The sequence below is a fragment of the Hyaena hyaena genome, unplaced genomic scaffold (assembly GCF_003009895.1).
Source record: "Hyaena hyaena isolate Hyena2069 unplaced genomic scaffold, ASM300989v1 scaffold_192, whole genome shotgun sequence".
In the NCBI taxonomy this organism is placed as follows: domain Eukaryota; kingdom Metazoa; phylum Chordata; class Mammalia; order Carnivora; family Hyaenidae; genus Hyaena; species Hyaena hyaena.
Window position 1 is genome coordinate 1,049,824 of NW_024080825.1, and position 12,420 is coordinate 1,062,243.

The 12,420-nt window shown below is 36.5% G+C and overlaps 1 protein-coding gene across 1 annotated transcript in view; it reads right to left on the reverse strand.

The window, feature by feature from the left end:
* Positions 1-3,579: 3,579 nt before the first annotated feature.
* FAM186A (family with sequence similarity 186 member A) overlaps positions 3,580-12,420 on the reverse strand; it is a gene marked incomplete at its 5' end in the record, with an annotated part of 87,717 nt that continues 78,876 nt past the window's right edge. The window contains 4 exons of the mRNA XM_039241338.1: positions 3,580-3,635; positions 10,119-10,301; positions 10,766-10,768; positions 11,545-11,693. Of these exons, the coding sequence (XP_039097269.1) occupies positions 3,614-3,635; positions 10,119-10,301; positions 10,766-10,768; positions 11,545-11,693 (357 nt within the window). The remainder of the gene's footprint in view (positions 3,636-10,118; positions 10,302-10,765; positions 10,769-11,544; positions 11,694-12,420) is intronic.

Sequence of the window (12,420 nt, forward strand, 5' to 3'; positions counted from 1 at the left end):
GCATTATATTTTCTGTATATTCCATGTTCTTTATCTATAGTCTCCCTTTGCTTCTAATGATGCTTTTTCCCTTGAATTCTATTTTTGACCTGATGTTAGACATCTGCTTGGCTTTCTTTTGGTTGTTACCATTTCCCATCCTTTTGGTTTAACTCGTCCAGCCTTTCTTTTAAATGTTTCTAGGGGTCCCTTGGGTAGGTCATTCGGTTAAGCATCTGACTCTTGATTTTGGCTCAGGTCATAATCTTGCAGTTCATGAATTCAAGCCCCATACTGGGGCTCTGCACTGACAGTTCAGACCCTGCTTAGGATTCTCTCCCTGTCTCTCTCTCTCTCTCTCTCTGGCCTTCTGCACTCTCTCTCAAAATAAACAAATAAATTTTTTTTGAAAGTGTCTCACAGGGTGCCTGGGTGGCTCAGCTGGTTGGGCGTCTGACTTTGGCTCAGGTTATGATCTCACAGCTCGTGGCCCGCGATGGGCCCTGTGCTGACAGCTCAGAGCATGGAGCCTGCTTCAGATTGTCTCCCTCTCTCTCTGACCCTCTCCTGCTCACGCTTCTCTCTCTGTCTCTCAGAAATAAATAAAAAACATTAAAAAAATTTTTTTTAAAGTGTCTCATGTAGACATTATATTGCTAGATTTTTTCTTTTCCTTTTTAATGTTTATTTTATTTTGAGATAGTGTGCATGTGGAAGGGGAAGGGCAGAGAGAGAGGAGAGAGAGAATCCCAAGCAGACTCCCACTGTCAGTGCAGAGCCCTATGTGGGGCTTGATCTAATGACTGAGATCATGACCTGAGCTGAAATCAAGAGTTGTCCCTTTACTGACTGAGCCACCCAGATGTTCCTAGATTTTTTTTCCCTTTTTTAAAGTTAGGCTCCATGCCCAATGTGGGACTTGAACTCATGACTCTGGGATCAAGAGTTGCATGCTCTACCAACTGAGCCAAACAGGCACTCCACTTGATTTTTAAAAATTCAATATGGGATTTTATCTTTTCTATGGTGAGTTTAATATATTAAATTATTTGTATGTTAGAGCTTGTATTCCATTTTAGTTTTTAGTGGGTTTTTTTTGCTTCTTGCTCATTTCCTTGGATAAATCAATTTTATCTATGGGTTTGAAAAGCATGCATTTTATTTAAAAAATTTTTAATGTTTATTTATTTATTTTGAGAGAGACAGAGACGGTGTGAGTGGGAGAGGAGTAGATAGAGAGAGGGAGGGAGAGAGAGAGAGAGAGAGAGAGGGAGGGAGAAAATCCCAAGCAGGCTCTGCACAGTGCAACATGGGGCTCAAACCCATGAAACAGTGAGATCATGACCTGAGCCAAAACCAAGAGCTGGATGCTTAACTGACTGAGCAACCCAGGCACCCCAGAAAAGCATGAATTTTATATCTGTTCTTCATTAGTTATCCCTAACATATTAAGGCATTTACTAGTATTTTTCCCCTAATTTATTAAACTTATCAACATCTATCTGTATCTTCCCCTTTAGGAGGACAAATACTTTAACACATGCATTCTTACCTATCTCTTGATGTTACACTGTGTTCCCTGCTTTGTTTTACCTGGTGTGTGTGTGTGTATAAAATGCTTTTTTAGACAACAGACTTTACAAGGATATTTTCTCATTCTTACTATCTTAAATTTTACCACATTTCCTAAAATCTTTTTATTTAGATTATTTCCTACAGGAATATTTTCAGAGAATCTTTATGATAATCTGCTGAGACCTCGAAGGTCTGAGAATATTGTATACTCACATTTAATTGATAACTTATAGCTGAATATAAAATTTTAGAGTCAAAGTTTCTGTTTTTAATATTTTGAGAATATTTCATTGTTTACCTGCCCCTAATGTTGCTCTTGAGCAGTCTGACATTATTCCGATTTGTTTTCTCTATGGGTAAGCTGATCTTCTTAGAAAGGTTTTAAAACTTTCTCTTTGCCTATGAAATTCTTAAATTTCATTAAAATATCAATAAATGCCATTTTCCCATATTGACTCTATTTACCATCCCTTATACCCTTTCAATAGCAATCTTTCTTTGGAAGTTCTCACTTTTTTTTCATGAATCATCTTCCCTTCATTTACTTTTTTTCTCTCTAGTTAGCACTCCTGTTATATAAATGCTGTCATTTCTATGTCTAGCCTCATTATTTCTTCATTTTTTTTATCTTTCATCTCTAATTCCTTCTCAGTGTCTTCTCAAAAAGTTTCTTGACCTGATCTTGGGATGTTTCCATTTTGCTTTATGTCATCCAATAAGTTTATTTCTACTGTGTTTGAATATTCAGTAATCCTACTTGTTTTTTATTTAAAAAATTTTTTTAAGTTTGTTTATTTATTTTGAGAGAGAGTGTGTGTGTGAGCTGGGGAGAGGGAGAAAGAGAGAGAGAGTCTCAAGAAGTCTCTGCACTCAGCACAGAGCCAGATCCCACAAACCATGAAGTCATGACCTGAGCAGAAATCAAGTTGGACACTTACCTGACTGAGCCACCCAGCCGCCCCTATACTTGTTTCTTTATAACTGTTTCTGCTTCGTTATCAGTATCCTCTTTTAGGGACATTTATTTGGCATGTATCCTATTTATTCTTGTCATCTAGACTAGGCTATTTAGTTTATTGCCTTTCTAATTTTCTAGTTATTTTTCCCTGTGAGGTCATTTTCCTCATGGGTATCAATTATCAGTTATCTTGTTAGGTAATGGATGGAGAAAGGGGTAGAAAGAATCAAAACCTAGACCTTAGCTTGTACCACCTCTGGTGAGCAGGGCTCCAGCTTTAATATCCTCATGTGTGTCATTCTCACCAGAAGGTTTTGCCCTTTTACACACCTCTCTATATCTTACCCTAGGCTTTGTTATTTTCTAAGAATGTATTATCTAGTCCTGTGGGTGGAAAGAAGGCCTATGGGTTTGTGGGGGGAGGGTACAAGGAAACCTGTTGATGCTTGTTGGTTAAGCCAGCATTTCCTTTGGTGTTTTGTTCTGTTCTGTTTTGTTTTGTTTTAACTCTACATACCAATAGTATTTCCGTATGCATCTGCTAGGGAAGGCAGTGATGAAAGTATGGGTAGTTGTGGGGGTTAGAATAGTGCCCAACTCAAAATTTCTCCACAAATCCACTCCCCATGTTGGAAGCCTGGCTTTCTTCTGTCCCAGGCTACTGTTTCACTTCTTTACCAGATTATAATCACCTTCTGACCTTCCAGAGGTTTCTGTTGGTTTTCTTTTTTTCCTCCTCTTCCTCCACCTCATCCTCCTCCTTCTTTTTTATATCTACTCATTTCTTATTTCTGAGGCATCTTTGGGTTTAGGTTCTGGGAAGTATACTGTGCCACTTTGCAATCATGTGAGGGGCCATATTATGTCCCTTTTATGACAGCCTATCACAGAGTTTATTGAAGCTTTGTGCTTCTAGTAATCTAGAGCAGAGGATATTCTTTCTTGAGTGGTAATGTTAATAGTCTGGAAATGATGTTTAACTATAGGCAGAATGTAAAAGCACAGAATAGGAAAGCAATGTATGTACATGAAAGAAAGAAAATAGGAATTCTACTGCAACATTGAAATTCACTTTCAACATGCTTGTATTTAATTTTACAGTCACTTGGGAATCTTCTTAAACCTGCAAACAAGATAAGAAAATTTATCATATTACAAATTGCTGTTAAATACATTGTTCTTAATACAAATTGCTCATTAAATACACCCTGTTCATTAAATAGAATATAGATGATTCATAGGGAAAATAAGAGTGCCTCCAGAACTCACAAAACTAAACTATAAAATTGATATGTAATCTCTATTTATAGAAGTCACCTTAACAAGGCAGAATATCTCCCAGGAAGAGCAGAGCTTGGCAATAGCTTATTACTTATTAGACAGTCTTCTTACACCTAAAGTTAGAACTTAAATATTGACAATGGTTATTTCTGGCCATGGATCTTGGTCTTTTCCAAATTTTCTATGATAGTCACACTTTACTTTTGTAATTGGAAGAAAACTAGTATTATTTTAATGGCATTTTTATGAGGAAATCATCAGATAACTGTACAAACTTATGCGAGGATATTTGCTGCAGCATTTTTTGTAACGTTGAAAAATATCCAAACTTCCATCAATAGGCAAACGGTTCAATAAATTGTGATGGAACTATACAATGAACATCATGCAATCAATAAAACTGGTGATGTAAGTCTATATTGACATAGAAAAATTTTAAAGATGTACTGTTAAGTGAAACACTAAACAAGGTAAAAAAAAAAAAACATGTTCAATATGAGCTCATTTTTGCAACCAAAAAGTAAATGCATAGAAAATTTTTGAAGAATATATGCAAGAAGTTGCTACTCCTTCCTAACAACCTATATTCAGAGAAGTGAGGTCACAGGGCAAACCGTTGCACTCTAAGTTGGAGAGTCAGGCAATACAGAGAATCACAGCTTACTGGAGCAGAAACCCATGAGAAAACATGCCTGGTAAAAAAAAAAAAAAGCAACTTAAACTTTAACTGATGAATTGCTGGAGGCTTAGTACAGACAAGTCTGAGATTAAAAACTCCAGGAAGGCTCAGTCAAAGGGACCCTAGCCTTCTATGTGAGAGAAAAGAAATACCCAATTCCAGTTCCCTCTAGCCATCCTGTGCCACCAAAGGTGAGAGTGGAGGATATTAAGAAGCACTGGTAAAGTTCACGGACAAGAGGCACAGTCTCTTCAAAAGACTAAGACCTAATCACAGGACTATGTAATGTTTCCCATTCTCCTATACCTTATACCACGTCATTAAAGGCTTATTTGCCAGCATTTCTTTCACCTAGTACATCATGTCTGGATTTTAGCAAAAATTATAATGCACACTAAAAGGCAAAAAACACAGAAGAGACTGAACAAGCATCAAAATCAGAGTTAGATATGGTGGGGGTGTTAGAATTATACTGAGAATTTAAAACGATGATAATTAATATGCTAAGGACTTTGATGGAAAAATATGCAGGAATAGATAGATACTAAAGCAAAGACATAGGTATTGTAAGAAAGAATTTTTAAAAATTCTGGAGATCAAAAACACTAACAGAAATGAAGAGTGTCTTTGATGGCCTCATTAGTAGACTAGATATGGCTGAGAAAAGAATCTGTGAGCTTCAGGATATGGCAATACAAACTTAATAAACTGGGCGCCTGGGTGGCTCAGTCGGTTGAATGTCCAACTTCGGCTCAGGCCATGATCTCATGGCTTGTGAGTTTGAGCCCCATATCAGCCTCTGTGCTGACAGCTCAGAGCATAGAGCCTGCTTCAGATTCTGTGTCTCCTTCCCTCTGTCTCACTGCCCCTCCCTCACTCTGTCTGTCTCTCTCTCTCAAAAAAAATAAAATAAAATAAAAACATTAAAAAAAAGAAACTTCCAAAACTGAAAAAAAAAAAAAAAGGCTGAAGAAAACGGAATATCCAAGAACTGGAGGATAACTGCAAAAGGTATAACATACGTATAATGCGTATGTATGAAGAAAGAAACAATATAGAAATATTTGAAACAATAACAATGGAACATTTCTCCAAATAGATGTCAGACACCAAACTACAGAACTAGGAAACTCAGATAATACCAAGTAGGATAAATGCTCCAAAAGTCACACTTAGGCACATCATATTTAAGGTAAAAGTCTTTAAAGAAATTAGAAGGAAAAATAACACCTTACCTATTGAGGAGCAAGATAAAAAGTACATCCAACTTCTCAGAAACCATGCAAGCAAGAGAAAGGAGTATAATGTTTAAGAGATAAAGGAGTATAATGTCGTTGAGAGAGGGGTCGCTGGGTGGCTTAGTCAGTTATGCATCTGACTTTAGCTCAGGTCATGATCTCATGGTTCATGGGTTCAAGCCCTGTGTTGTTGGGCTCTTGTACAGACAGCTTAGAGCCTGGAGCCTGCTTTGAATTCTGTGTCTCCCTCCCTCTCTGACCCTTCCCTGCTTGCACTCTGGCTCTCTCTGGCTCTCTCAAAAATAAATAATTTTTTAAAATGTTGAGAGAAAAACTACCAACTTAGAATTCTGTACCCTGCAAAGAATTTTAGGTGAAGGAAAAATACAGACTTTCTCAGACAAATAAAAATTGAGAGAATTTTGTAGCTAGTAGATCTGTCTTACAAGCAGTGTTGAAAGATGTTCTTCAGAAAAAAGGAACTTGATATAAATCAGAAATTTGGATCTACATAAAGATTAGGAAGAGCATTTGGGAAGGAATAAAAATAAAAGGTTTTATTTTTCTTAACTTGTCTAACAGATTGTTAGATTTGAACAGTTTATTCAAAATAATAACAGCAACAATGTATTCAATGATATATGCATGCTTATGTATAGATTAAATGGATGACAGAAATGATACAAGAGATGGAGTGAAGGAAGAATTAGGAATATTTGGTTATTGCAAGGTCTTGCACCACCCATGAAGCAGTATAGTGTTATTTGAAAATAGACATGGGTTCATTGTAAATGTATAGTGCAAAGTCTAGGGCAGGAACTTTAAAAAGTAATGAAAAAAGTATAGATGAAGAATGGAGAGAAAATGGAATTATAAAATCTCAAAACTAAAAGTGCAGAAAAAGTATGAAAGACAAAAGAACAAGGGCAATAAATAGAAAACAGTAACAAATATGGTAGATATTAGTCCAACTATATCAAAAATCACCTTAACGTTAATGATCTAAATATGCCAGTTAAAAGACAGAGATTATAAGAGTGGATCCAAACACAAGACCCAAATATATCTTGTCTATTAGAAACTGACTTTAAATATAAAGATATGTAGGTTTAAAGTAAACGGATGATGAAAAAATACCATGATAACACTAATCAAAAGAAAGGAATAGTTATATTAATTTAAGACAGAGTACAGTTTAAAGCAGGGAAGGTTATCAGGCATAAAGGGGGTATTTAATAATGATAAAGGGGTCAATGTGCCAAGATGACAAAATAATCCTTACTGTTTTGCCTAACAACAGAGCATCAAACTACATGATGCAAAAACTGATAGAACTGCAAGGAGAAACAGGTGAATCCTCTGTTGTAGTTGGGAGACTTTAACATTCCTCTATCAGAATTGGACATATACAGGGGCGCCTGGGTGGCTTAGTTGGTTAAGCGTCCGACTTTCGCTTAGGTCATGATCTCGCGGTTCGTGGGTTCGAGCCCCGTGTCGGGCTCTGTGCTGACTGCCAGCTCAGAGCCTGGAGCCTGTTGCAGTCTGTGACTCCCTCTCTCTCTGACCCCCCCTGCTCACGCTGTCTCTCTCTCTCTCTCTCCTAGAAATAAATAAAAAACATAAAAAAAAAGAATAAAAAAAAGAATTGGACATATACAACAGGCAGAAAATTATTAAGGTTATAGTTGAACTCAACGGCACCATCAATCACCTGGATATAATTGACATCTCTAGACTACTTTATCCAACAATAGCAGGTTACACATACTTTTCAAGCTCACATGACTATAAGCAATAGAATCCCTGACTAAACAAAGGCCATCTATTGCTCACTTAACAAAAGTCCATAGGCAGGTGTACTCAGGGTTGTTCTAGAAACTAGACATCATCAAGGAAAGGGTTTTGTTTTTCCCTTTCTGTAATTCCTGGTGTACTGTCCTTTTATCTTGTGGCTATCACCCCCGGGCTGCCAAAGATTGCAGTAGCTCCAAGTGTCACATAACTCATCCAGACAGGAAGAGAAATCTTAGTTCTAGTCACCTCTGTTGGAAATGGAAGAAAGGGAACTGAGGAGTAGGTGGAAATATTATTTAGTTTGTTGTTGTTGTTTTTTTAAGGAGATAAACCAAAAGAAGCAATACGCTATAGGCTCTAGATCTTTGCACAAATTTTTCCTCTGCCTGTTATCTATGATCTCTTGAGACCTTCCCATATATTGTATCTAGTACCTAGGTATAGTACTTGGCTCATATTAAATAGTCCATAAATATTTTTTGAAAGGAAAGCAGGCAGAGCAAAAGCAGTGGCAGTTCAGCACAAAGGCAGCTAATTTCTCCAAAACATATTGTCTGAAATCAGGGGAGGTAAATAATGAGACACAATATAGAATGGTAAGTGCTAGGATACTGTTTAATTATAAGATGCTATGGGAGCACATAGGAGGGATTAGAGAAGACAGCTCAGAAAGAATAATTGTTTAAACTGAGATCTAAGGACTGGTAGAAATAATTAAGCCCAGAGGGAAAGAACATCTCTTGGTTTGTACTTGAATTTTCACAAAGTAAAATAAATATAATCTTTTTGCGGGGAGGAAGGCCTTGAAGAGATCATAGTGAGAGAAAAAAAAGGGAGAATGGCAAATAGTAACTGATAATATAGTGCCCATTATTACTAACTTAAGATGTCTTAAAATGCATATTTTCTATATTTCTATTTTTAGTGAAAAATAGCAAAAATCCAAGACTTCAGTTCTCCTATTTCCTATAATGTCTTAATTTTTTTCACTGTTTTCAGCACCTCTTACTCTGAATGTTTTCAGGCATCTACCAATACAAGTTAGAAACTCCTAATACACATTTTGTATGTGGTAGCATATCAAAATGGAAGTTTTGATACACCACAATGAAAAAGTTGTCAGATTAAATTCAGGTTGACTGGATAAAGTTGAATATTAATTAAATTGATTCTTAATCTTCTAACTCACACTCAGAGTATGAAGTGGTCAAGGAGAAGATTTTGAGAGCATACCTAGCCATTCTCCACTCCAAGAACGTATCGCAGCCCCCAGCATTTTGGAGGCCCAATAGAATGAGGCCTGATTCAATACTTTAAAAAAAGCTAAGGCAGTGATTGATTGGCTAGCTGTACTAATAGCAGAAGCAAAGAGCATGCTGCTGCTGCATTGGGATAAGCCTTCAACCTCAAAGTTTACTTGGACAAAGAAAGCCACTCTGTTTCCACTAGACTAGATGTGGGCCACATATATACATATGTATACCCAAGAAAGATGGCATAGGGCTGTCATGGATTCTGTCTGTGAGGGATACCTAAATATGCAAAAACATCTCAGCAGAGAGAAACTGGAGGTATCACAGACGTAAACAACCAGTTGGAATAGAAAAATATTTGACAAGATCAAGAAATCTGCAGAGAAGAGATCTCCAGTGATGGTGATCTCCAAGGAACTGATCAAAGTACCTCGTGAGTCAGCTTTAAAAATCTGCCACATCCAGGAAGCACTGATGTTAGAAAACGCAGCAGTTATAGTAAGAACTTTCCATTTACCACCTCTCTTCTCCCTTACGAGACCTCTAATCCCTACAGGGTCCATAGTATCAAACTGGGAAAGTAAGAACAGAAGTAGTAGGGTAGAAAAAAGAAGCTGTTCATATCCTTCTTCTCTGACTATAAGTTTAATAGTCTTAGCTGGAAGAGAGGGAAAGCCTAACTTTAAAATAAAATGAAAGTTTTACTTCTACATGGTTCTGGACTTTTTACTAACCAGATAGTCATATTACTGAAAAGTTACTAGAAATGTCACAGAACCATCTAGGTTTTCATCCAGAGGCAGGACAAGAACTATCCCCACTGAATAAATACAGAGATGAAAAGTCACTTTGGAAAAAAGCTTGGCAAATTCTTATAAAAGTTAAACATACTTATCTAACCCATCAATCCTACTTCTGGGTATTTATCTAAGAGAAGTAAAAACTTACATTTACCCTAAAACCTGTATATGAATTTTTATAGTAGTTTTATTTATAATAGCCCCAAAGTGGAAACAACTCAAATGTTTTTCACCTGATGAATGGATTTAAAAATGTGGTACAGCCATATAATGGAATAATACCATCAGTAAATAAAAAGGAATGTATTAATGATACATGTAATAACACGAATGAATTTCATAGGAGTTATGCTAAGTTGCTAAGTGAAAAAAGACAGATTCAGATGGTTACATACTGTATACTTCTGTTTATACAGCATCCTGGAAAAGGTAATGTCTAAATTTACACCAAACACCTACTTTTGGTAATTCCCTGGTGCCATAAGGTAAGGTAAAGTTAGGGAAACAGAAGATATATGACCAAAGGCCCAATTACCAGAGTGCTCCCAGTCCTTAACTTACTGTGATTTAATGGATCCAAGAGATTTTCTGAAGGTAGATTGAACATCTAACTGGAGTAGCATAGGAATATCTGGGTACCCACCCAGCTGGGCCCAGAGTGAGTGTATTGATGTCTTCTCTGTTATTGGGTAGCTTGAAGTAGACAGATCAGCATTCCAGATGGCTTGCATTTGGTCTTCTTGCCTAAAGAACCAGAGAGCACTAATTGGAAGTGCCAAACTCTCCTGAGCTCCATATCCAATCAAAATGTATGATTCTTATTCTCCCCTTTTCTCTTCACCACCACCTTGTCCTATGATGCCCTCTCTGGCACTAAAAAACATTAACTATGCTCACTTTGACTGAGAGATAAATTAAAACAGCAGAATTTGCTAAAATAGCTTTTTTTCTTCCCCAAAAGCTGCACTTCCATTTCCATGACTTCGCCTAGTAATGTTTTAAAACTACCTTCTTAGCTTCATGGAATATGTAGACCATATCCAGACTATTTTTTTCCCCATTAACATTTTTCTCTCTTTCTTCCCAAAACTCTTACCTTCTCTCTGAAAAAAAAAAAGGAAAAAAGTAACCCTTCTAAGTTTCTTTATTCTGTATTAAAAGAATTTGTTTCATAATAAAGAAGAATCAGCTTCATTTTTTAGCAAGACTGGCTTTATTTATTTAATTTAATTTAATATTAATTTAAAGTTGAACTAAATTATTCAGTGAGCAAAAATAAAACAATTCACATTCAAGTAGAATATCACAAATTAGCAAATATTCCACAAATCTATAAATGTATGTCCTCATATGATTAATGAAATTAATCTTTCATCTGGAAAAATCTTGACACTAGTTATAATTCAGTTAGATATAAGTTCAAAAGTATGGGAAAAGAATTCTAACACTTTATTCAAAAAGTTCTGCCTCATCCAACTATTTAGTTAAAGTCTTTAGCATTCACAATTAATGACATGGAAAAAATTAAACACCTAGTTGAGCCTTTGGAGTAAGCCCATACATGTGAGATGAGGCCCCCAAGACCCATTATAAGGAAGGGGTTCCATCAGTCTATTTACCTCCAGGACCATAACTGTCATGTCACCTGTAGGGGCAAGACAGCCCCAGTCTTGAAATTGTTATAAAGGGGAACCACTAAAAGGAAAACTGGACTTACTTCATTCCTGGAAAAGAGCAGGCATGGAGCAAGCCAGGATCAATTTTTAAAAAGGAACTTAAAATTAAATGTTAAATATTTATGTAGAAATATATGTAAATAAGCCTCTTGTTAAATTAGGTAAGAAAATTAATACTACCTTAGATTCTCCACTGCACCATATCGTAATTGTGAGGAAGGGGAAGCTCTTGGGCAGGAAAAAAAAAAAAAAAGAATAGGTTCCACATATCATCCAAAACAGGTTTAACGTCAGTCTTTCCTACCACATACCGAGATTTCTTGAACGTGTCAGACTTTCTGTCTTCTATTAGCAGCTCTAGGAATGGTTGTTGAACAGATTTGGTAGAGGTGGGTATCTGCTTTTTGTTGATAATGAGAGGGATAGGTTGACTAAGATTCAATTTATACGTCTGTTGAAGCTGAAAATAAATAAATCAGAAAAGGAAACCATGGGAAAAAAAGGGTCAGAGCCTTTAGGAAGACCTGAGCTGGCCCTAGCTAAACTGTGACTCTTCCTTTTGCACTTACAAATCCATTTCCTCCATCCTCTTTCACCCTTCCTCCTACACCTTCACCTCCAACACAAAATTTCAGAGGTGGCACCTATGTTATATAAAAACCTGTATAAGCTGTACAATTTCCTGGCTTTGTGACTTGGGTTAGTTGCTAATTTTATCTACACCTCTTCTTATTTCCAAAACAGAGATAATAACACAGGGTTTTTGTGAGTGTTGTGTAAGATAATATATATGGAAGCACCTCATAAATCGTAAAGCACTATGCAAATCTAATGATAACACCTATTGAATACTTACTGAGTATCACATGCTTTTTCTATATTAACTCATTTGGTATTTACAACAACTTTATGAGGTGGTGGGTACTATTGTTGTCTTTGTCTTACATATAGAGACCTGAAGTTCAGAAAATTCACATCTTGCCAAAAGTCTCTTAGCTAATATGTGGTGAAGCTGATTTGAACTCACACAATCTGGTAGCAGAACAAAACTCTGGACCATTGTAAGGTATTTATTCATTTGTAACCTCTTCTCCCTTTTGCTTTTTCCTCTCCGTTCTTATGCGTTAATAATCACCTCATCATCTAGATTCTGCATTCCCTAATCACAGACCCTTATTCATTCTCTG